Source organism: Argiope bruennichi, chromosome 2 (genome assembly GCF_947563725.1).
Source record: "Argiope bruennichi chromosome 2, qqArgBrue1.1, whole genome shotgun sequence".
NCBI classification, from domain to species: Eukaryota; Metazoa; Arthropoda; class Arachnida; order Araneae; family Araneidae; genus Argiope; species Argiope bruennichi.
The window spans coordinates 63860607-63886226 of NC_079152.1; the positions used below are offsets into that span (position 1 = coordinate 63860607).

Below are 25620 nucleotides of genomic sequence, written 5' to 3' on the forward strand. Positions count from 1 at the left end.
CCTCAGAAATTTTTAAGCCTCTTTGAATGATTTATGAGTCTCAAAAAGCTGAAAAGTTATATTTTATTTATTTATGAGTCCGATTCGAAGTTATCGTATGAATTTATTTTGGCGAACTCCCCTACACTCATTGGTTATCAAAATGTGCATCGATTCATATTAGGTGGTTTAACTTTCCTCACAGGTGACCTTTTTTCCAAAATATTATATAATTTTCATGATTTTACTTACTTTTTATATGATTTCATAGTTTACGATATTTTTATAAGACTTATTATAAGATTAATTCGTTATCTTTAGTGAGAAATATACATTCAGTACGATAATTTTATTTGAATTAAAGATCCAATTAATGCCATTACTCTGTCTGTAATTACAGCTTCAGAAGATAATCTGATTGAGTTACCTTGTGCCAATTAATTAAGATAACATAGAACTTCGCGGAATTAACCAATTTTGGTTGTCAATAGACGATGCATGTCTTCTCCTAAGTGCTAGAGTTTCCGTTTCAATCCCATATGCTGCATCTTATTTGTGCAAAGCTAATTTCTCGGCAAATACACTCCATAAAAGGTTAATCATTTAAATCTTTAGTTTGTCTAAATATATAATAAAATAGACATTAATTATTTCATTTTTATTATATGCATTTGGATTTGTTTAATAAATTTTAATTTATTTCTAGTTGTTGTTTTTTTTAATCTTAACTATATGATGTCTGCTGACAACTTTTCAAAAAGTATCTTTTAGAATTCTCCATGGAATCCTATGATTTGGATTTTCTAAGGACATTTAAGATCGAAACAATTTTGAGAATTATCGTTACAAATAATTGATTCGATTGATTGATTGATTGTTAGATTAGATTACATTTTAGAGAATTCTAAAAAAAATGTTTTTTTAATTTTGAAATACACTGAGATACAGTATCCATTCTTCAATCTTTTACCGCTATAGCATGCCATTCGTCTCATTAAAACAGATTTAACATATTACCAGCAATGAATGCACGATTAATAATTCTGCGAAACATGGCTAGTAAGTCTGTCATCTGTAGATTGATGTTTGTACGCTAATGTGGGGGAGAGGGGATTTGGGGGCTGTAGTTGGAATCATACAAATGATCGACTTCGAGTTAAATGAGGAGCTATTACTGTAGAATTTCAGTTTTGGAATTGACGAGAAATTAGAACAGGGAATCTGCTCATAAAATTATTGTGTTATGGCTGTTAATGTTGAAGTGGGTTCAACACGACCGTGATTGAATATTACCGCAGTAAAAAAAATAATAATAAATAAATAAAAAAAACAGTCAAATTGCTGGGAGAATCGTTCTGAATAAATTGTAAGTTCAGTGATAGTCTTTGCACAGGGTAGGGATGACGAATATTTTAAGAGCGGTTATTACGTAACCAATATCAAAAAGTCACAAATACAAGTGATCAATACTTTTTAAAGAGGGGTGTGATTCAAATCCTTGATACGATCTTACTGGTGATTTTTCAATTACAGGTTTTGGATCACGATAGAAAGTAGCAATCGATACGATATCACTGAAATTTGCCGGAGCGGTGACTTCACTGGAAAGTAAGAATCGATACGATCTGTCCAATGGAAGCTCTCGAAAGAAATCTATGATTGGATTGAAAAGTGAACGGACCGGTTATTGGAATTATCGTATCGTATCATTGAATTGCATATCACTGAAATTTATCGGAGCGGTGATTTCACCGGAAAGTACGAGACTTTACTGGAAAGTGCGAAGTCACCGCTCCACTTGACTGGAGTGACCGATATTCGTATTTGATGATGCACTATTCCATACAGATCATTTTTAATTGCTCGTGACATGATTGACTTTAATTACATGTATTCTGTTTACTGCAGGCGCCATCTATTGGTAGAATATAGGACTAAACTAAACATTTCAAAGAAATGACATATATTTTTAACTCACCTTTTCCAGAAAATGGTTCACTCTAATAAATAAATTAAATAAATAGTTTTGAGAAAAAAAAATTTAAGAAGTAAGCTGAAACATATAAATTAATTCAATCATACGTTACTTAAATTAGTAAATTAAGTATAATTACAATTAATAAATTTTATATTTAATATTAAGTAATAATTTTTGATTAATAATATGATTGAAATAACAGATATTTGGAACGCATATTTAAAAATAACAATAGCAGTATTATTTGTTATTCAAAAAATCGTGGATTACGCATCTCTAGCGCAGGGAACTTTGAAATTATGGAATTGTATCATTACTACCATTTTTTTCAGTGAATAAATTTAATTTAATTTTAGTTTGGTTTTACATGTAATATTTAAATCCATTCACAATTTAATCTTTTGACGTTGTTATTTTCAGTTCAAAAGCAGAGAGAAGAAAAGGCTTTCTTGTGAACATTTTTTTTTTTTTTCTTCTAACCACTGTCTTTCGAAGAAACATTATCCCTTTATACATTGTTATTCATCAAATTCAAATTCTTTCTTAGGGTGTAATAATAATAACGGACGGAATAACGGATAAAAACACTTTATACGCAGTAGCAAAGCACTCAGCCAAAGCGTTCACAAGAACAGCAATTGCAATAAACAGCAGCACACAAACGTCTAATCGCTATTAAACAAATAGCAATAGGACAAAGCGCTCATAACTCAATTCGATAACTCAATTAATCTCTGTATGCAATTATTACTGTCCCTTACTCGCTTGAACTCAACTCAATGACTCTCAGCTTTCTTCTCGGCTTTTTATAATTTCTGTAGTAGGGCATTCTAGAACACACCCTAGAACTCGATCTCGAACTTTTTTCGCCAGGGATGGGAGTAATTCACTTTTCGTCCATTTAACATCCATCAAAGCATCTGTAAATCTCTCTTCCTTACTAGAAAACATAGTATACGGTGAAGCAATATTACAGATTCATATCAATATAATCTTTTCTCTTTTGTCCCAGCTATTTCTGCTTGAAAATGGGCCTTTGCGGAGCACTCTCAATATTTCTTTTTCCTTTATAACACATTTAAATATTGAAAACGCTTCCCGTTAGATAGTATCCAGTTATAGAATACAGGATTTTCATTTGCTCACAGTTTAATTTGTATTTCTTTTCAACTCAAGCTAAGTGAATGAAGTAATTTTTATTATACTTGATAATTCTTGTTCTCTTCAAGGTAATATATTTTATAATGTGATAGCGGACAGCTGCTTTTCTTCCTATTTGTAAATTTTTAGTTTTATTTCAAATTCACAATTAAGCCCCGTTCTATCGAAAGTGCGTGGTATACATGCACAACTGAAAGGTGCGCTGTCTGCAAGACTGAGGGTCTGCCAAGGGCTAGTTTCTTCCGTCGAATATCGGTAATTGGCTTCAACGAAAAACGTACAAGTCATAACTTGTGACTTATGGAAACTGAAGTACCCATCACATAAATTAAAAATAATACTTCAGTGATTTATCTACAGTCTTTTGTTACTGTTAAAAGCGCAAAACAAAACTTGCACATCAGCGCACTTCTTCATGAGACTATTACTGATGAATTAATTAAACTTATTGCCTATACATTAAATCATTGAGTAAAGTTGTCTTCTTCCTTTAAAGAAATTTTCTTTTCTTTTTATATTAAGAAAATCACGAGAATTTTTAACCTAATTTTTAGGCTAAAATTTTTAAGTACACTTAGAAAATGAGTAAAGATATTATAGTAGGTTTTCTCGAACTGTGACATTTGTATTATATTAGACTGTTAATAATAGTGCTATTGTATTATTTTTTACAAAAAAATATTTAGATGAATGTAAAATGCTCATTTTTACATTTGGATTTTATTTTGTTATTCAAATATATTATATAAGTTAATTAATCTTAATCAATTTCCTAATTTTTTCATCTAATTAATTCAACTCATGCTCTGTAAAACTGCTGAATTTAGCAGGTTCTCAAGCTCCGAGTGAAGTGATAAAAATCCTTAATGTCTGCAATATTCTTTTAAAGATACCTAAATTTCCCTTTCCTAAGTCTACACGTGTCAAAGAAATTCCTGTCAAAATCTCACTGTAAAAACCATTGAAGTTATGTTATATGTTATCATTATGTGTTAATTACGATTCTACAGCTGCTATTTTCCTTAAAATTCAGAAACTGACGAATAAAAGATATTTTCTGTTTTGTATCCTATCTAGGTAATATTTTGATTTAAAAAGATATTAGCTTGTAGATATTGTCAAGAATCTGTTATGACTGGAATCTAATTTAAGCTTGAAATAAACAAAGATTAAGTCCGAAATATCAAAGCATGTAGCGAGGCACCTTGGATTTGATTCATTCGTTGCATTAATTTTTCATCTATAAGATATTTTCTGTTTTGTATCCTATCTAGGTAATATTTTGATTTAAAAAGATATTAGCTTGTAGATATTGTCAAGAATCTGTTATGACTGGAATCTAATTTAAGCTTGAAATAAACAAAGATTAAGTCCGAAATATCAAAGCATGTAGCGAGGCACCTTGGATTTGATTCATTCGTTGCATTAATTTTTCATCTATAAGATATTTTCTGTTTTGTATCCTATCTAGGTAATATTTTGATTTAAAAAGATATTAGCTTGTAGATATTGTCAAGAATCGGTTATGACTGGAATCTAATTTAAGCTTGAAATAAACAAAGATTAAGTCCGAAATATCAAAGCATGTAGCGAGGCACCTTGGATTTGATTCATTCGTTGCATTAATTTTTCATCTATAAGATATTTTCTGTTTTGTATCCTATCTAGGTAATATTTTGATTTAAAAAGATATTAGCTTGTAGATATTGTCAAGAATCTGTTATGACTGGAATCTAATTTAAGCTTGAAATAAACAAAGATTAAGTCCGAAATATCAAAGCATGTAGCGAGGCACCTTGGATTTGATTCATTCGTTGCATTAATTTTTCATCTATAATTTCGTAATATGTTATGACTATCTATTGAAAAAATAGGGCAAATTGCATGTCCATTTGTTTGTTTGTTAATATTTGAACCTTATGCAATTTCATACCCATATTCAGAAGAATTCAAATGAAATTTGGTACACATGCTTCTTATCATCTAGAACATAGGTTCCCAAAGTGGTCCAGGTGGACCCCCAGGGGTCCATAGGAGACCACATGGGGGTCCACGTAGACGTGAAAAGAAAACAGGGGTACACAAGTTGTAAGTGGGGGTCCATGAAAAATTTTCTGGTTTTCATAATAAAGAACACAAATTTTGGCTTGTATTTACCTATCAACGTAGGCAGGTAGAATCATTCACTAGGTAGGTACTCAAAAATATTCGAGACTCAGTTCAAACACAGAATTGAATAGAACAATAGATAATAGTACAAGTGTACACCACATGCCGAGACTTGCAAAGAAATTGCTAGAAAACTTTTGATAGCGTTTCCCTCGTCATATCTTGTCGAAAGAAGTTTTAGTGCCGTTACCAACCTGTTAACAAAAAAAAGGAGCAGATTAAACATCACAGAACGGTGAGATTTGAGATTACTTCTTACAAAACTGAAGCCAAATATTGATAATTTGCTGTCAATTCATCAAGTTCATCCGTCTCATTAAAAGTGTGACTATTTTTTATTGTTGATTTACATTTCAGAATTCATTGTTGATTTTTTGTCAATTGTTGATTGTTTGTAATAATAAATGTTTATAATTTTGTATAACCACAAGTATTATTTTAATAAATAGGACACAAGAAAATGTACTACTTTTTTTTTCTTCTTAACACCCCCAATTTAGGGTGATATTTTTTAGGAGTTTTGGGAATACAATAGAAATGTAGCAGCAGGGGGTCTACCGAAAATAGTAAAGCTTTGAAAGTGGTCCACGAGAAAAAAAAAATTGGGAACCTCTCATCTAGAAGGAATGACAGCACCATTAAAAATATTTGTGTTCTTTTAAAAATGGTTAAAAGATTTATCCATTTTCTCCCATAATTTCTAAACAAATCACTGCACAAAAATTGTTCTTAAACCTTCTAATTTTTTAAAAAAAATTACTTTATATTGAATGCCAATTTCATTACCCTATTATTTTCCATGAATTTTAATCATTTTTTTTCAATTTAATTTCGGATAATTTTTATAAATTCCGTTTTTTGTTGAAATATTAAACATATTTCACTGTTTGATCACATATATCATTCGCACACTTTTGCCAATTTTGAAGTTAAGTCACTTTCTTTGGACTTGTACGCTTTGTCTTTTGTTACATAGTTGAGGTGGGTTTGAATGTATTACGCTGTACCTTTCAATACAAGTTTTAAACTCCTTTTTTCCTCCTAAAACATTTGCCGAAGTGCGTTTTGGCCCATGGAAATACAACTTTTGCCTTTTTAATTATTGAAATTTCTTTAGCTATTTGATGTATTTTGTCTCATATTTTAACACTTATAAAACTTTAATAACCCTATCATGTGTCTTTTTTTTAACTGCCTTCTAGCTTTTTACTGAATAAGATTTTATTTCTCTTGATCAGTTTATTTATAAGATGAAAATCTGATTATTAGATTTTGAATATTTGATTAAACAATACAAAAAAACATTGTATGTAAGAAATAGTATATCAATGTTTTTTCTTACAGAGTGCGGCAGAAAAACCCGTACAAACAATTTTTAATATAACTTGATTAAAAATAAATAAATTACCAAAATATAACAAGTAATAATAAGATTAGACTTTTACTGATCAAAAATTTAATTGGTTTCAAAGTGCTCGGCTTTTGCAGTGATGCAGAGGCGCAAACGCTTAGTGAAATTTTCAGCAATGGGCCGCAAGTCTTCTCCCTTTAATCTATTCCCGCAGAAGCCATTGCTTTAGAGACTCCAAACTTTTATATCGTTTAGTGCAAGCCCTTGACTCCAAAATGGACCATACACTTTAATCATCGGATTGAGATTCGGCTTGTATAGTGCCCATTCTCCAGATGATATCGCGTTCAGAAAAATTTCCTTCCACCACTCTTCTGTCTTTTTTGCCTTGTGAGCGGATCCAGAGTCTAGTTGAAACTCCCACTTTACATTTGCCGAAGTGCGTTTTGGCCCATGGAAATACAACAGCTTATAGAATGTTCCACTGGTACACTTTTTTGAATTATTTTAGCTCCCTCATCCACAAAAACCAGAGATGTTTTGCAGCTTCTCAAATTCCGCCTCAGACCGTGACCGACTTTGGATTTTTGCGATGTTCAACAATTGCTGAAATGCTTGGTGCGTCTACAGACCAGATCCTATAGTTCTAAGAGTTACAAATTTTGGGACGGTAAAGAGCTTCTCACTAGTGAAAAAGAATCTCTCTCAATGCTGACATGAGGCCCGTTTCAAAAGTTTTCGACATCTTTGCAGCCGCCCAAGTTTGTTTTTTTCAGTGAGAAGCTAAAATTTCTGAACCTTGTAAGGCTTCACTCCAAGCCCTGATTTTGCCATTCGTTGCACTGATCGGTCCCTTATTTCTTGTTCACGAGCTATCTTTCTCATGGAAACCTTCGAATTTCATTGAACTCGCCTGTTGATATAACCTTACGGCTGCTGAAATTGTTCACTTCCTGGACTTTGGCCATCATTGTCAAGCTCTTTGAATCGATAGATTGTCTCATACACTGTTTGCCGAGGCACGTTAAGCAAACGAACGACTTCATACCGTTCGTTTTGCAACTTTAAAATAGCATATCTTTTGCTTGGCATTGTAAAAAGGCCACAAATCAGTTCATAATCTAAAAGATACATTATAAAATATGCTATAATTAAACGGGTAAACAAAAAGAAATAAAAAAAAAATTAAAAAGAAGTGAACTAACTTCTATTCTATGATGTAACAACTTTGTCCGAGGTTTTTTACCGCACCCTATATGCATAAACAACAAACAGACGCAAGTGGTGTTATGGTTACAGCGGCTTGTGATATAATTCAATTCTTTGTGTGTGTGTGATGTAAAAGTTTCGTAATATATCATTACCAATATCATTAACTAATATAAAATGTTTCTTAATTTTTTTGAATTCTAGATGTTCCTTTTGCGAACCATTTATTTTTAATAGTAAAATGCTTTTATGATATCTATATTTTTGATTCTTATTTATTTACGTGATTCAAACTTTAAAAAGCTGATACCTCTGTATTATAGAGTACTGATCCTGCTGAAATTAAATGACAACATTAGCAACCTAGAATCATAATTATAATTCAGGTTTCTAGAAAGGACAGTTTAAAAGAAATTTAGATATTTTAATTAAAAATATATTATTTGAAAAATTCTGACAATTATCTCTTTTTTTAAATGATACCTTAGTAGTTTTCTTGATAATGTTTTTAGGTTATTTTGTTTAATTTCTCTAAACATCATGTTATTCTTTCACTTAAGATACATAATGACGATATTGTCACGTTTATAGGCTTAAGGAAGAGAATACTCGTAGAACAATATTAGTTTATTCAAAGTAAACCAAAGACCTCGGTTACTATAAAGCAAACTCTTATATACAGATATAGAGTGTTCTAGAACATTCCTAGAACTAACTGAAGAGGAAATGACGTACAAAGATTCTGAGGAAATTATAATAATGGAATATTCCAGAAACTTCTGTAAGAGCTGAAAGGAAAAGAAATAAATAAATAACAAATTTATTTGGCGAGGATTGAACCAGCAATCTCTTTGCCCGCAGTCCCATGTCTTATCAACGAGCCAAGGAGACGTGGCTAGCTTCGTTGCGATATTTTCAGTGTTTCTCACCTGTTCATTTTTTACTGTCGAATTTAGCTGTACATGAACATTTAGTTCAAAATTCTTAGTATTAAATGTTTTGTTTCGAAATCAAGCATTAAGAAAATGTTTTCTCTTTGCATAAATTTCAGTTTACATTAAACTCAGATTTTCCGGAAAACAAGCTGGTATTCAAAGATTTCAACATGACTTATGTAATCTTTATTCCTATTCATTATTTATTTCATTTTACCAAGTTCAGCAAATTTCTTTTCAAATTCAGCCGCAGTTGTCTGAATTCTTAAAAACGAAGATAAGAGACCCACCTGAAATAATTTCAAAAATTTATTTTAAAGTTTGATTTTTAAAAAGAATTAGTTAAAAATTAGTAAAATATTTATCCAAAACAGCTTATATTATCAAGTCTAAAATATAATATTAATTGTGAATTAATTCTTCAGCTATTCAAAATAATTGAAAAGAAGTTGATTTGAAATAAGCATCAGTCATCATTACACGGTGTGGAATTTTAAAAGTCACGGTAATTAAGCACGACTCGCCACAGCAGCAGTTAGTTATTTATCTTTTCATCATTTTTTATCCCCCCCCCCGTCCACACGTGCCATTACTTTCTTTCCAAGAAATAAATTGAAAAGGAAACTCATTGCTAAGGATCTAAATTTAGTGTGAAAGAAGATGAAGGAAATCGTTAATTGAATCGATTTCCAGAAACATACTGGGCTTCATTGTATTTAATTTTTTTTATCTATTTTTCTTGAAGGCACCTGTCTGAAACATGTGAGTGTGGGAAATTTTTTAACCTAATGAAAATACTTTTTGCTTCTTCTGGATTTATTAATTATAAAGAACGCATAGTAGATATTTATATAAACTGTATTGTTTGCACTGTCTACAAAAAAATCCATTACTCTTTTTTACAAAGCGATATTTTTAACTTATCGATTGTTATAGATAACGGCATACTTTAATGAAGGAGAACGACGATATTTTTTAGATAAAGCAGTTAATTATTCCTAAAGAATAATATTTTTCATAAATGAAAACGATTCTTGATTTAATGTTTGTTTTTAATACCAAACAATTTTTTTTTTCAATGTTGTGCCATCTTATCTGTTTGTTGACACAACTAATTTTGTCTGTTTATAGTAAATCTTGATCCAAAATGGCAGTGCTTAGAAAAATATTAGAAACACGAAACTTTTTGTAATACTATTCGTTTAAGAAATTCAAAAACCTTTCGCTCTTTTGCGCAAGTGTCAAGATTTGTTTATTTAGTCAAAATAAAGGTGAGAGGAAAAATGAATATTTACATTTAACAACAAAGTAAACTCGGATTATCCATGCACTTAGAATTAAAAAAATTGCGGATAGCTACAAATATTGTTGGAAAAAGATTCTGATTTACTATAAAATACTTAAGAATGACTTTTATTTACTTTAAAAAGTCTAAATATTAAATTATAATGAATAAATGGAAAATTTCTGTTCTTAAAATTTGATAATTCACCTTTATATATAATAGTAATAATTTTTTTCTGTTAAAACATTTCTTTTTTATTTTTTTATTTTATTGAATTTCTTTGCTGACGTTTTGAATTTAACAACGGTAAATAATCATATTGTAATATTTAATGATATGATATAAAATATTCTTTGTGCCATTCCTGAGAGCTTTTTTACTTCTTGAACTAGCTATATAATCAATCATTATGCAATTTGAGTTAAAATGAAACGGTACAGTCAGAAACGACACGACACTCACATACTCGTGAGAAAAGAAAGAAACAAAAGGGGGGTAGGGGGGATTAACGGAGAAGTATTTTATGGAGCGGAAATCAAGGTCAAGGAATGACGAAGAATTCCGAAAATGTACATATCCTTTCACGTCACCTCCCTTAGTGAAGTAGAATCGTCGAAAAGTGGTAGTCTCGGGATACTGAAGCGAACAGGAGATATTACTTGTTCAGATTCTTCAAGGTTTTTAAATAAATATAGCTAATAAAATCATAGTGTTTTAACCAACGAATCGGAATATATAATCGACGGATTAGAACTCGGATGTATTCCAAATATGATACAAATAAGCTCGAATGCTCCAACAACAACAAAAAAGGCTCGCACTATTCGTGTTAAATTCGAAACATATCTAATTTTCGATTCGTAAGAGGCATACATATATAAAAAGAATAATTTCATTATTACATATTTACAAATATGTTCTCTCCAGCCATCTTATGAAACAATAACATTGTTGGATATTTTCCGCTTTCTCCCGTTCATTTTCAGATACAAAAAAAAAAAAAAAAAAAAAATGTTCGTATCGGACGTGGAACACATTTAGCTACGGGTTTGTTGGTTATATTATAAATAATCATAATTAAAAATTTAATATATAATGCGTACATGTTTCAAATTTTTTAATTCGTTTAACGAAATATATTTATGAATATTTTGTTTATTTAAAACATTTTTGTATAATTTTCGCTAATCAACTGTGGCAAATTAATGAATTAATTAAGATTAATTAATTAAGTTTTTAATTAATGAAGATATTTATTATATTATATTATATTCAATGAAGATATTCCGCTTTTTGTTTATTTAATAAGTTTGAAATAGAGAAAAAAAATTTCTTTCAGAAAAAGGGGTCACTAGAGAAAAAAAATTATAAGAAGATTAAATTTAATTTTTTTAAATGTTATTTTCATTTTACCTTATTAATAAAAACTCATTTTAAAAATCGATTTCGCTAATTTAATATAAGCATGCTAATCCAAAAGAATATGGTCTTCATTAACGAAATTGCTCAGAGAAAAAAATATAAATTTATAGGCAGAAAATTGTTTCGGTTAACTTCATGCTTTTGAAAAATATAAATTTCCCTATAAAGCTTGTCAGCAGTGATTTCCCAATTAAAATTGTTTAAAGTTTGAATTAACCCTGAAAATTCTTTCCAGAAGCGGAAACTTTGAACGAGGTGGAGGAATAAAGTAGACAGAATAATAATAAATTTAGAGCTAATTCTGTGTACTACGAAAGGCCAATTAGGATAGATGGTTTTCCTTAATCATAGCTATTTTTCCAAAGAATACTCTGAATATTTTGTTGGATAAAAATTTAAAATATTTAGCTTTGATGTTGAGAGTTTTTAAAAGTGTCATTCATAATTACACTCTCCATTTCTTTGCAGCCTTATATGGACATTAAAGAATTGTAGTTATTTTTCACGTCCCATTTTTTTTCGAAAACAGTCAATTGTTTTAGGAATAAAATGAATGCTAACAAACTGGGTTTTTTTTTCGTTTAATTTTTTTGAATTGATTACAGAGAAAAAAGAGGAAGAAAAGATTGCAAATGTTTGCTTCTTCGATTCGCTTTTGAAATAACATGAAACTACGAAGGTAATTTTGAATTGAGGCCTAAAAACTATCAAGGGTATGCACTTCCCATATCTTCACACCATACCAACATGAGTATGCCCAACACACGATGTCATTATAACTCTTTGCTCCGGCTTCCAATCGCAAAGTTGAAGAAAGAAGGGTTGAGGATATGCTGAAATTTAATTATAATAAATAATTTGTTCATATCTAGGAAATTATATTTAAATGTCAGATTTCTATGTAAATCATTCATGTTTTATATCAGATAAAACCGAAATTTGAAATACTATACTATTGTGCTTGAAGCACGGTCTTAATAGCTGTTGTTGATACAAAATCAAAAAAATATTTTTTTTATATACTTAATATTTTTAACCGTGTATTAAATTAAAAAACAGTGTTCTAGCTTGATAAATGTTGCGTATTTAGTTAAAGAGAATGAATGAATGTGATATTTTTATTACTATTTATGCACCATTTTTTAAACATGACTATATATCAATTTTTCTGTCTTGCTCTTTCTACAGGACCTCCCTTTGCTGGTCTTACCAACCATCGTCACCGAAGACTACGACACCAAGATGGTGTTGCCGGACGATCATATATCGGACCGGGAGCGTATGCGGTCGCTCTCCGGAGGTGCCAAAGCATCGACCCCCAACTCGGCCGGATCGAGCCGCGAATCCTTGACAGGATCCCTAACCGGACGTTTCCGACGACAGTCCGGCGACGACGCACACGGAAAGAAGACCGGCAATGCTGTTTTCGACGTCTTCCGACCGAGGTCCAAGTCGGACAGTAAAAGCAAGAGACCGACTTTCATGTCTTCTCTCAGGTGGGTTACTGTCTTTTTAATGAAATGATTTTAATGAAAATATGTTACAATTTGTGAGATTCCTTATACCTCTTTCGGCGCTCTTAGAATTATTCTAGAATTCCTTCGCAAGATAAAGGTAAGAGGCGAAATTAATGACGTTATAGAAGTTTTAAGTCTCTTCGCCGAACTTGATTGAAATATAAATGTTAGGCAAATAGCCGGATTTGGTGGAAATCTGTTGGGTGTAAAAGCATGACTCTGTCCTTTTTTAATTTAAAAAACGATATTTATTTGTTATAAAAATTAAAGTTCGGTTTATTCAAGATTTCCCTACCCCTCAAATAATGCTAATACATTTGTTCCATTTCTTAGGCAAAAACCAAGTTTCGTGGGAAAAAAATTTTGGTTGTTTCGGTGCAATTCAGTATGTAAGTCATTTTTTGATATATGCGCTGGAGTTGAACATCTCTCCAAAAAGGGCACGCTGAATGGGGTGCAAAAAATAATAGTTTGAAGGAGCGACATTTGGTGAATACGGCGAGTAGAACAACATATCTTAGTAAAGTGATCCTAATGTTTCTTTCACTGGTTTTGGCAAAATGCGAGAGGACGTATTTGTGTTTTAAATCAAATGTTTTATGTCTTTCGACATATTCTAGACGTTTCTGCATCAATGTTTTGTTTAAATTGATCAATTTTTGTTTGTATAATTTACTATTGAAATTCCCATCAAGTAATGCTTCCAATATCTTCATCTTGGATTTTTTAAAAATGGTTTACCATGTTTTTTGTTTGAAAACCATCAGTTTCAGATTACCAAACCTGCACTTTGAAAATTATATTTGGTTAGCCATGTTCATCATAAATGTCTTAAGCAATCGATGTGTTTCTGCTGTTGTTTTCTTTGCACTAAAATATTATGAATAATTTCCCTAAATGCTGTTTGTTTAGTGCAAACCTTGGTACGTTTTTTTTTAACCTAAAACACTCTTTTTTGAATAATAACCAGAAGTCCCTTATTTTTAGAGATTGTTATCAACATTCGAATTTCTTATTGCTGAATACACATGCATCAAAACAGTTGCTTCCTAAACGGTGTTGTTTCAAAACAATGGTATTTGATATCTTGAAAGCAGTAAGTTATGTGTGGAAGAAATTAGTATATGAGGTGCTTTCTAGGAAGTAAATATCCTTACTTAACCAACTAACAGAGAACAAATTTAAAAAAAAAAAACGCCCATTCTGTGAGGTCTTTTTGAAAAAACAGGAGACACAGTGTATTTGAAATCACGAAATATAATTATTGCACTTGGAAACTTTTTCAAAAATGTTATGTGAAAAAAAATGATGAAATTGAAAAAAAAAGTGCATACCAGACATCTTTTCCAAAAATTCCATTATCATATAAATGGCATTTTATGCCCTTATATACATAATCGCACTATTTGGATGAGTTGAAGGTACAGTGGTGTAAACCGTTTTCTTTTTCAGTAAGAAAAAGTTAAGTTAAAAATTTTAACTAATGTGCAAATTCAATTCAATCTAGTTCAACATCTATATTAAATTTGAATCTAAGCGATCGCTAAAATTGTAACATTACTACAACATCTTTGTTTTATATTACAACACTCAATGTGGAATGCTAATTTCAGGTAAATAAAGGGATTTGACTTATGCTGCTCTGACCGTAAGCCGTATATTTTAAGACATCTTTTTTTCTCAAACTGAAAATTCTGATCCTTCATTTTATAATCGTTTCATGTTGCGTCTCAGATGGAGATTTTAAATTCGACCGTTTTGCTTATTCGCCATTGAGAAAAAAAAAAAAGCCCTTGTTACTTGCACCGTTAAATTCTTTTCTATTTATTACTTGAACGAAAATAAATTGCAAAATGATTTATATCAAGTATTTGAAAAAAAGTCCGTATTATTAAAAATAGAAAAAAACAGTGCTGTATGAATGCTTCAGAAATTCTTATTTCAAATGGGAGAAGAGGTCGGGCGGGAGTGCTTGAACTCAAGATTCTTAACCTCCAGGCATGACAGTTGAATAGAAGAAATGTGATTTGATAGTGTTATTACTTATATAGTTGTGCCCAGTGGCGGATTTAAATATTTTGTTGCTGGGAAAGTACTTTGTGAGACCCATCTTTCAATAAAAGGACTGTTTTAGTTTCACATTTACGCACATTTTTAACATGTTAAGCTTTACTTTAAATTAATCGTTCTTTTTTAAATTTTTTCAATTAACTTTTTCAAAATAAATTTGTTTTTATTGCGATTCCAGACTGCCAGTTTGTATATAATATTATTGAAATAAGAGGTCCGCTTATAACAAATAACTAAGTGAATGGAATTAAAGATATAGGAACCTAAACAATAATATTTGATGATGTGTTAAAATTTTCCTAATATTTCATCGTTAATAGAAATTATGTTTTTTTTTACAAACTTATATACTGTGCAACTCGGAAAAGAAATTTTTTATCGATATGCTTCTGGCCCCATTTTGGTTTAGTGGCCCTAGGCAGCTGCCTAGTCTGCCTAATGGGAAATCCGCCTCAGGATTTGCGGAGATAATATCAGATGTAAAATAATTTGAGATATATCCATGCTAGACAATGAAAAACAAAGATATATAATTGGAATTAATTTAAAAAAAAACATTGTTGTAATAAGTTCGTATAATTCGTTGGAATATTTTTCTGCACTTGAAAGCAATATGTTCAGCGTTTTCGTTTATAAATAAGAAAGAATTGAACATTGTACATGGCGCTCATATCTCGAAAGCTGCTTGATCAGAATGTGTGTATAATAATCGTCGTCATACGTACAGATATCACACCATTATAAGCAGAAATCAAACAAACTGATTAGCCTGCATCATTTAATAGATCGGTGCTGGACGTGTATGGATATTATCTAAGAATAGTTTCCATGACGACAGATGAGCTTAGACTGCATTAAGAACTAATTCTTCTAAATCACGAATCACATTTGTTACCATTAAAGTGCATTATCCAATTATTTTATTGAATATACGTAGTTATTGTGTGAAAACTTATAATGATCTATAAGTAGATTTCATACTTTCAATGAGAGTGTCCAGACTTATTATTTTTTCGTATGCGTAGTGTAGAGAAAATATTGTAATCTTCAGAAAATTAAAACTCGAGATTTTGACGAATCTCCATGTTTTAGACCTCCCTGCTTTCGAAAAAGACATTTTTGGAAAATGTCCGTCTCTCTGTCTGTGACAAAAATAGCTCAAAGGCTTTTTGTGCTAGACGGATAAAATTTGGTATACGGTCTTTGCACGAAATTTGTAGGTTTCTATCAAATTTTGATAAAAATCCGTTCTGAGGAAATCTGTCTGTCCAACTGTTTGAAAATATAACATAATAACTATAAAACGAAAAGAGCTAGATGGATAAAGTTAGGTACACAGATTTAATATCTAAAGTGTAAACACCTATCAAAGTTTTAGTTAAATCCAACAAGAATGTCTGTCGGTCTGGAGTTTTAAAAATATGTATACGCAATAATTCAACAATGCAAAAACTTAAATATATCGAATTTGGCAGGATATTTAGTGACTGCATTTCTAGTTCTGTGTTTAATTTTGGTTTCAATCGCTTGGGAAGAAAAGTCTCTAAAAACCGCACGCCAAGGATTAATCGCCAAAAAAAATTCGCCAAGGATCATACGAAACATTCAATAAAAATGTTAAATTCGCCACTAGGATTAATATTTCTTAGTTATTTTATGCCAGGGAAATTGGTTTTTGAGATTCACACATTTATTAGAGAGTGAGCAAGAAAGTTCAAAGGAGACGACTCCCACTGGTTTATATGATCTGATGATAATTTTATACCACGCTGCACTAAAACAATTTATTTATATTCTTCTAACTTTCACGTCTCATTGTTATTTATGTCTGTTGAAGAGAAAGAAAAGCATTTGTTTCATTTTCTGCATGAATTAATTCAATATACTTTGTTACTAGTGCTAATCTGATTGCCCTCCCAATCTCTAATCTAGTTATCAAAGCACATGAAGCGCACCATTTTTCACGGCAAAGATAGTGCTGGTTAAATTTAATTGTTGAGCAATTATTTAATTATTCTGGTCCGGTCGCTCAGTTGAAAGCGGTATTTCCAGACGATCTTACATAACATTGGACACAGGAGTCAGAAAGAGGTTATTTGCCTTCCAGTCGCTGTAATTCGACAGAAATTGTTGGGTAATGTATTTATTAGAGGAGTGCTACATTTTGGCTCAATCCAGGGCATCGCCGAGTGCTGAAGCTAGCTACATAGCAACGACTGCAAATGGCGATCAAAACTGCAATGATGCATCGATGTAACAGATAAATTGTTGCTTTATCTACTTTTAATATCTTATTCTAAGATTTTTTAGTATGAAAAATATAAAAGACATGTTTTACTTCAGTTTCAAGTGCTTGTTACAAATTAAACAATGAGATATCTGTCCGCTTAATGTCTACTAATAATAAAGGATAATGTGTATGTCTCAAAGAATAATCAAATTTGATACTTATATAATATGAAAGGTTAAAATGTGCACATCGTAGCGATTTTTTTAGAAATAATTAGGATTTTAATTAATAAAAAATTAATCAAGGGGTTTTTTTTTTCAATAACTTCAAAAACCTAATTTTCCGCATGAAATATTTTTATACCGTTTTAAATTCGAAAAAGGCTTTTTAATCACACGAATTTTACTGCCATGCAATTTGTACTGTATTTTCATATTGTTTTTTTAAAATTTTTATTTGCATAATTTACAACAATAATTTTATTTCAACGAAATCAAAACATTTTTCATTCTTTCATTTCTGATGGCTAAGACAGAAATATTTTTTTTCGTCTGCACCGTTTTCTTAAGGTATAAGAAAGTGATCATATCTCGAAAGACAATGTGCAGTTCTAAAATAAATTACCCCCTCAAGCATACTTTTATTGGATTTTTGATATCATGAGTTTAGTTTAGTTATATTAATATCCGTTATATTAATGTCCCGTTTTAAAGCAACTCTAGGGTTATTTTGAGATGGACGTCGCAATTTGAACCGCGGTCAGATGACGAGGACGGCACTTGAGCCGGCACTTCCTCTCCAAACTTCCACACCACATCAGCGGGAGGACGTTTGACCTCGACGTATTTAACGTGTGCTATACCCGCTTACACGGCGGTTCTTCGATGGAATCAGGTCTCGAACCTGAAAACCCTCCGGTTCCGAAGCCGAGACCTTACCACCAGGCCACCACGACCTATTGATATCATGGGGTTGGACTCTACTAAAAACGCTATTTATAAAACACGGCTTTAATGTTTATAAATTGCTTTAAAATATTTTGTTGAAACAATCATGAACACATTATGCTTTTAGGCAGGGTAGGGTTGTAAGGAGATGCGATTCAAGTTGATCAAATATGACATTTAATTCATCGACAAAGAAGGTGGTGGTTGATTCACCACGGTAACTGCAATCAACTCAAAGCTTCACTGTCTACTGCTTACATGAGGGAAAAAAACCCCATTATAAGAAGTTTCAACATGGCATCAGCGCCATCCTGCGGAAGGAGTCTTGTAACAGCGAGATTTAATTGTTACTAAGCAAAAATAATATTTCTGGCGGAACAACTGGTTGCCAAAAGCGGCTGGAATTCAAGAATTAATTTAACATTAAATTTAAAGAATTCTGATACCGTTTTATGTTAATATAGATAAATGACATCTCGAATAAAGGAGATTTTTAAAATTTCTTATGTGGAAACTGAATTTTAACTTTACAATTCTTACTTATAATTTCACATTCTAATTTACATTTTTTTTAAATATGTACATTTTGAAAATGTAGTAATAATATTCGCTAAAATTTAGTGTTTGCAGATATGTGAATATCACATTACTCTAATAATAATGATAAAAAAGTGCGATATATTATGAAAATCATTACATTGTATATAACTGTATTATTATATATATTTACAGTTCATGCGTCATATATTACAAGAAAACATATTTGTTATTAGTTGGTTATTATTAATAACAACAGGTCAAAATGACTAATCGATTTATCAATTGACCTGTTATCTTTAATGACTAGCCGCTTTTGATAACCAGTTGATTCCTCGGAATTGATAGTTCTAAAAATTTCAATTTAAATATATTGTGAAATTCAATCTTGATGTCTTCCTCAAATAAATGTTTGGAATTTTCAGATTTTTGTTAGATATATAACTCATAGTGTTTTATAAACCTTAAACATTCTGTTCAATGGGTTACGAGTTTTTTTTTATTTTCTGCTTATATTTTTATACATTGAATTATATAATAGGGAAAAACAGCAGTGTTTAAAATGAGCTCGCATTAAAATATCTTTCATTGTTGCTTATTTGTGAGGTTACACCTTTAATTTAAAAATAAAGAATTGCATAAGTATATTAAAAGTATATTTTAATTATGATAGAATAAATGGTAACAATGGGAAACTAAAATACAATGGGGAAAAAAAGACCAGCATGAAATATTAGCAACAATAATGGGACCCATTTGAGATTCACTTCATCAATGAAATATATTATTGGTAAATAAGCTTAAAATATTTTTTAATTGACTGAAATTGGAAAAAATTATACGTTAAAGAAATTGGCATCATTAAAAATATATATTTTTGAATTTTAAAATGACGCAGAAATAATTTTTGCGCTATGATATTTTTGAAGGTATAGAGGAAAAACACAAAAATTCTTCTTTTCATCAAAATTTCAAAAAAAAAAAAAAAAAAAAAAAAAATCAATCCGGGTTGTTCATTCTCAACTTCCAAGTTATATATGTGCCGAATCTGGTAGCTGTAGATCAAACGGTCTGACCTGTACAATATGCAACCATAAGTCAACTCACATATTCAGCTTATTATTAGTGGAGATTACTGAATGAGGTTAAATAGAGATGCCCCAGGATATCTTGATAAGGTATACAATGCACGATACGGAAATGATTAGCTGATAGCACATGGAAACTCCTTATTTGGTCATATTTTACATTTGATCTGCATAGGCATACATTGAGTTTCACAAACAATTACTTTTGAGCGACACACTCTAATTAATCCTTATTTGAACAACTAATTGTAATTTGAACAACGCATTCTAATTAATCCATTTAATGTTTCCCGTCATTCTTTCTTGTATGATTTTGACATGTTTTCCTATTTCTTAACCTCCCATAACTTAACACTTTAAATTGTGTATACTTAATCACTGTGCACGATATGCTGATTTAACTGTTTCTCTATCATTAAAAATAATGAATGTGAGATAATAATGATTTTAATGGAATTGCTAGAATCAAATAGCTAAAATATTACGTGGCTAACTTTTGGTCCTTAATTTCATTATCACAGAGTATTTTAGCTCAGTGTTAGTATAAAGAGTGAAAAAGGAAAGCTGAATTATTCGTAATGGAATTGACAATGATAAGAATATACGATTTATTTAAACTTTTGATGGGTAACTTTACCACAGAGTATTTTAGCTCAATGTTAGTATGAAATGAAAAAGGAAGGCGGAATTATTCGTAGTGAATTTGACAATGATGAGAGTACAAAATTTCTTTAAACTTTGTGTGGCGTTTTTGTATTTATAAATTCATTTCCATAGAGTAGCTCAATATTAGTATAAAGAGTGAAAGAGGAGAAAATGGGAAGTGCTAGGAGCCAGCAAAAAGTGTTTCCAGAAACTGGAATGTCAAAGCGAAGTAATATTGTTTTTCGGTCCAGGATAGATAAATTCCCTGTCTCGTGTTTCTTTAGTCTTAATATATCGCCTCTAAATTAACATTAATTTTCTGAAATATCACTGATTTAAAAAAAAATCTCTTAAGGCATTTTTTTTTGTTATTTATAAGACTTTTTTATTTTTTATTTTAGCTTGGCTTCGTGTAAGAATTGTCGAAGAAAACATAATTGCTCTTCAAATAGAAAACCGCCAAACTTCATTTCCCTCATTTCCGCCTTTTGGCAATCTTCTCGAATTTCCATTATCCCCTTTAAGCTCATTTTCTCTGATTCTGAAATGAAAATAATATTTATCATCCATCAAATTGGTTAAGGTTGACTGTAGTTACAGTCATCAGCATACGATTCTGACAGAATCTTCAAACTGATTGGTCGAATTAATTATTTTCTTGCAGTTATCTATACGCATGTTATTTTTTTTTCTATCATTCATTTTAACGGATGAAAATCTTTAAATATGGGAATTAAAAAAATATGAAACATGAAAAAGAAATAGAAATGAAATAAAAAATATTTTATGAAATTCTTTTCTTCTCTTTCTTTCTTGATAGGATCACGAGAAGAGAAATTTAAGCTGAATTTAATGAAATTAATGCTTCGTTTCTGAAATTATATAAGAGTGATTTTAAGGCAGTTCTAATGCCAAGATTTTAAGGCCATGATACATACATCATTTATCCCTCTTGTGACCCCAGCGATAGAACCTTAATGGGTACTTGTTAAATTTTAAGGTTCCCCGGGTTTACATGGCTTATTTCACATTCCCCTAATTCGCCAAGCTCCATTCAGTATAATCTGCCAAGATTTTGCCAATCTCCATTCTACGTAATATGCGAAGATTTTGCCAAGCTCTGTTGTATATAAAATGCCAAAATTTTACCAAATTACATTGTACATAAAATACCAGATTGCCTTTCAGGGTTTACTTAACAATTTTTAGATTATGCTAAGAACATAAAATAGTAGGTTTACTTGGCATTTTCCAAGTTTGCCAAATTTCATTACTCCTAAGATGCCAAGATTTTGTTAAGATAGTTAGGGGCTGTTTGCATTTTTTGGCGATTTGACGCGGAGGAATCATAAAAATAAACAAATGCTTGTATGCCAAATATGGATTTTCTCGAAAGCATTTATGTTCATGTGTATTCGACAGATTTTGAGCAGCGAAGAAAGAAGAGGCCAATATTTCCGCACTGTTACTCAGGAAAATGATTTCAACAACCGAAAGATGTATTAAACCCCATGATTTAAACAACTTCTTCTAATAAAAAGAAATAGCTACTAACATAGATAAAAAATAAAAGGTTTCCTTTTAAAGATAAAATAAATCTATTTTCAGCTCAATCCGCTGCCTCAAAGATCTGTTCGCCGAAATGGAACAAAATGTTCTTTTAATCCTTTAACATTGATTCAGACCACCATTTGACATTTCTTACCCAACAGTTTTTCAACATTTTGTCCATAACTTTACAGCATTTAAAGATTCTTACTTTTTTGTTCATTAAACGATAGCAAGATTTTAAAAATTAATCTTCAAATGAAATCGAATCACTTTTTAAGCTTTAAATTATCACCAACTTTATAATATTTTTTAAAAAATATATAAATAGCATTATTTATTTTGAATAATAATCTATGGACTCTTATTATAACACTTTTCAATTATAAATGATAACGTTTAGTTCTTTAGATTAAGAAAAAGAAGTATTGAAAAAATTAATTGAAATACTTGATTTCTTGGTGAAACCAAAATTCAGTAAGGATCAAATTCCATCAAAAAATAGAATGATGATGTCTCGTCCACGTTACCACGGAAAGAAGGGTGCAGTAGCTTCTGAAGGTAAACACACTTGAGCATCCAAGGGCAGAAGTCTGACTTCTAGCTCAAATCAAGATGACACACACACACACTCGCTTGCACAACCCCTTTTTACAGGGAGGGGAGGGGGGCATTCGCACACCTCACAGTTAGAACACACGGGAAGAACAACCATGCCCGAATCAGGACTCGAACCCGAGACGACCAGATTATGGGGAAGACGCGCGACCCCTAAGCCAGGACGCCGGCAGCAGAAAATAGAAAGAAAAGCGGAAATTCCGGCTGTTTGTTTTTAAATAGGATTCTGAGATAATTAATTTGATATCTCAAAATTTATAAGCAATTTACATAAAAATAAATTAAAATGTATTAACTTAGTTATTAATAGCCTGTTAGTTAAAATTCTGAATTAATCATGTTAAAATAACGAGATTTTATGACTTTTAAGAATCAATTTTCATTTTAAGAAGCTTTTTATGTTAGTATACTTAAGAAGAAAAAATATATCAATGGATTTCACTGTGAAACAGTTTTTTGGCTTCACTATGAAACCACTAATTTCTGAAAAGGAAAGAATACATATTTATGATCAGATACATATCTAACCTTCATTTTTGAAATTTGTTTGGCAATTTTCAAAACGAAATAAGTAGTTAATTTTAAAGAATTGGATGAAGATTTTATTTGGAAGAAGATTGGATTTTAAAGAATTGGATTTTTTACGAGGCCCAAGCTGAAAGTAAATTTCCAACTATTCCTGTAGAAGGCGGGTCATGCATTATAAAAATCGATTACGAGTTCCTGAAAAGTCCTTGATGTAACAATTACATCATAAAAAATATTTTATCCTGATTGGTCAAATTATTTGTATTTTTAAGGAAATCGTTTGGTGGATGTATGATAAGAAGTGCGAGAAGTTGATAAAAGATGCTGATGCTTATTTCCATAAAGAATTCAAACACAGGTAGCAAATCAGTAGAAACATTCTCAAAGATATTGCTTGCAAAAATTAATCAGAAACACATTAATGAAGGAAATCGCTAATTAAATAGCAGAACAGCACAACAGTGCTCATCAATAAAAAGCTGGAGAACTCACTCCTAATTAAATAGCAGCACAGCACAACAGTGCTCATCAATAAAAAGCTGGAGAACTCACTCCTAATTAAATAGCAGCACAGCACAACAGTGCTCATCAATAAAAAGTTGGAGAACTCACTCTGTGACTAACAGTTTCAAAAAAGGAGTTTTGCTCGTGTACACATTACAATTTATATAGCCATCGTGAGAGAGAAAGAATTTTCTTGTATCTCTTCTGCTAATAGAGACTACTAAATTTCTTCTTGTGTTTTCTGGAACATTTTTGTCGCCAAGTCTAAATTTCAGTGAGCTGGCGTCCAATGAAAATAAATTTCTGTAAAACTTTCTTCCTTATAATGAAACTTGCTAAGCTGAACAACAATAGTTCAGATTTGTAGCAACATTCTAGTGTGTTTTATTCTATCTCTCATCGGTTACATGGATAGACTTGTCGGCAACTTTTTTAAAACAGTTGTTATGAGCAAGCATTTGAGCGAATTAATTTTTCAAAGATCGTCAAAATATTCCATGGTAGTCGGCAGTCATCTTTTATTGAAAATTTCCATATACAGCTGATGAAGCAAACACATTAGTGGGAAAAATCGCTTAGCTTTTTCAAAATTTAGCAAACTTTTTTTTGTAGATATCCTGATTGTTTTGATTATAAATTGTCATCGAACCCTTTTAGATTCAGAAATTGGGTACAAAGTAGGTCTGAAGAATCAACTCTCGAGTACGAACCTATTTAAAAAAAACTGATCCGTCGGATCTCAGTTGATTCCAATGATGAACGTATTGAAAAGTAGTTCAACGTGTGCTGTATTTGTTTTAATCTGTGTTAATATGTTCTCTCGTTTTCTTTCTATTTGAAGACATAGTAAAGATTAGGAAGCTTTCATAATCATAAATTATTATTATTATATCTCATCAAAATCAATACTTTTGTAGATACTTGAAATTTTCTACCTACAACCTAAGTGTACCAAATATTATTTAACTAAAGTGAAATTATATTTTATTGTACACCCATTATAGATTTCAAATTTTCTGCCATTATTTCTGCAATTTAAACGTATCAGTAATCTAGGAATTTCAGGGATACAAGGATCCCCTTTTATTTGCGGGGGGGGGCACCAAATATTCATTTAACAATAATTATTTTGTCATATTATTTTATTTTTCCACTGCAGTGGAATGAAGATAGGCTAACCATAATTCATTCCCGCCGGAGGAGGGCATCTCGAAATGAGGATGAGATGCTTCTGGCATGGTGGTTGGATTTCGCCACCCTGGAGAGTACACGAAAAGGTGGGGGTCTGGCTCCTCCCATCGATAATGGGACGTACTTCCGTTGTACCGTGTACGAAAACGGACATACTGGTTGTACCGTGGCCGGTGATGGCCTTTCAGACTCAACCACAGTTCCCGCCAGTGTTGCTGTTGCGGCTAGTCCGGTCATTCAGTATTTATTATCCGCGTGCCTTCGGGCGGGTCGGAGAATCAGTGATATGACTAACCATAATTCATCCTCATTCATAATGCAGATATTCGATTGAATTTTCTCAAATCTTGTTAATCTTGTCTTCTTATGCTAATCAGATTGTTTCCTTCTTGACTTGCAGAGCCACAGTTATCATTCTTGTTTCTGTCATAATGCTTCAAAATGGTAAAAAAAGTTTTAAATATTATAAAGTTTTAAAATGTTACAAATATCTCGCAATTATTAATTTAACTTGCCGTGTCTATTCAAGTATTTTGACTGGAACGCGCCCTCAATCGGGAACACCTGAAACTTTTTGAGGAGTTTTTTTCACCACATTTTTTCAATTGTCTATTTATAAATTTTTCAATCTATTTTCATTTTAGTTTCAGCTATAGAATGTTCTGAATAACCTAAGTTTAGTTATGACACCTTGTTTGTGAACAAATT

General features: G+C 31.2%; 1 protein-coding gene across 3 annotated transcripts in view; it reads left to right on the forward strand.

Annotated features, from left to right (window-relative positions):
- LOC129955939 (5'-AMP-activated protein kinase subunit gamma-1-like) overlaps positions 1 to 25620 on the forward strand; it is a 509804-nt gene that overhangs the window by 235630 nt on the left and 248554 nt on the right. For all 3 annotated transcript variants that reach the window (XM_056068262.1, XM_056068265.1, XM_056068264.1), the window contains one exon: positions 12678 to 12985. In XM_056068262.1, coding sequence (XP_055924237.1) covers positions 12678 to 12985 — 308 coding nt within the window. The remainder of the gene's footprint in view (positions 1 to 12677; positions 12986 to 25620) is intronic.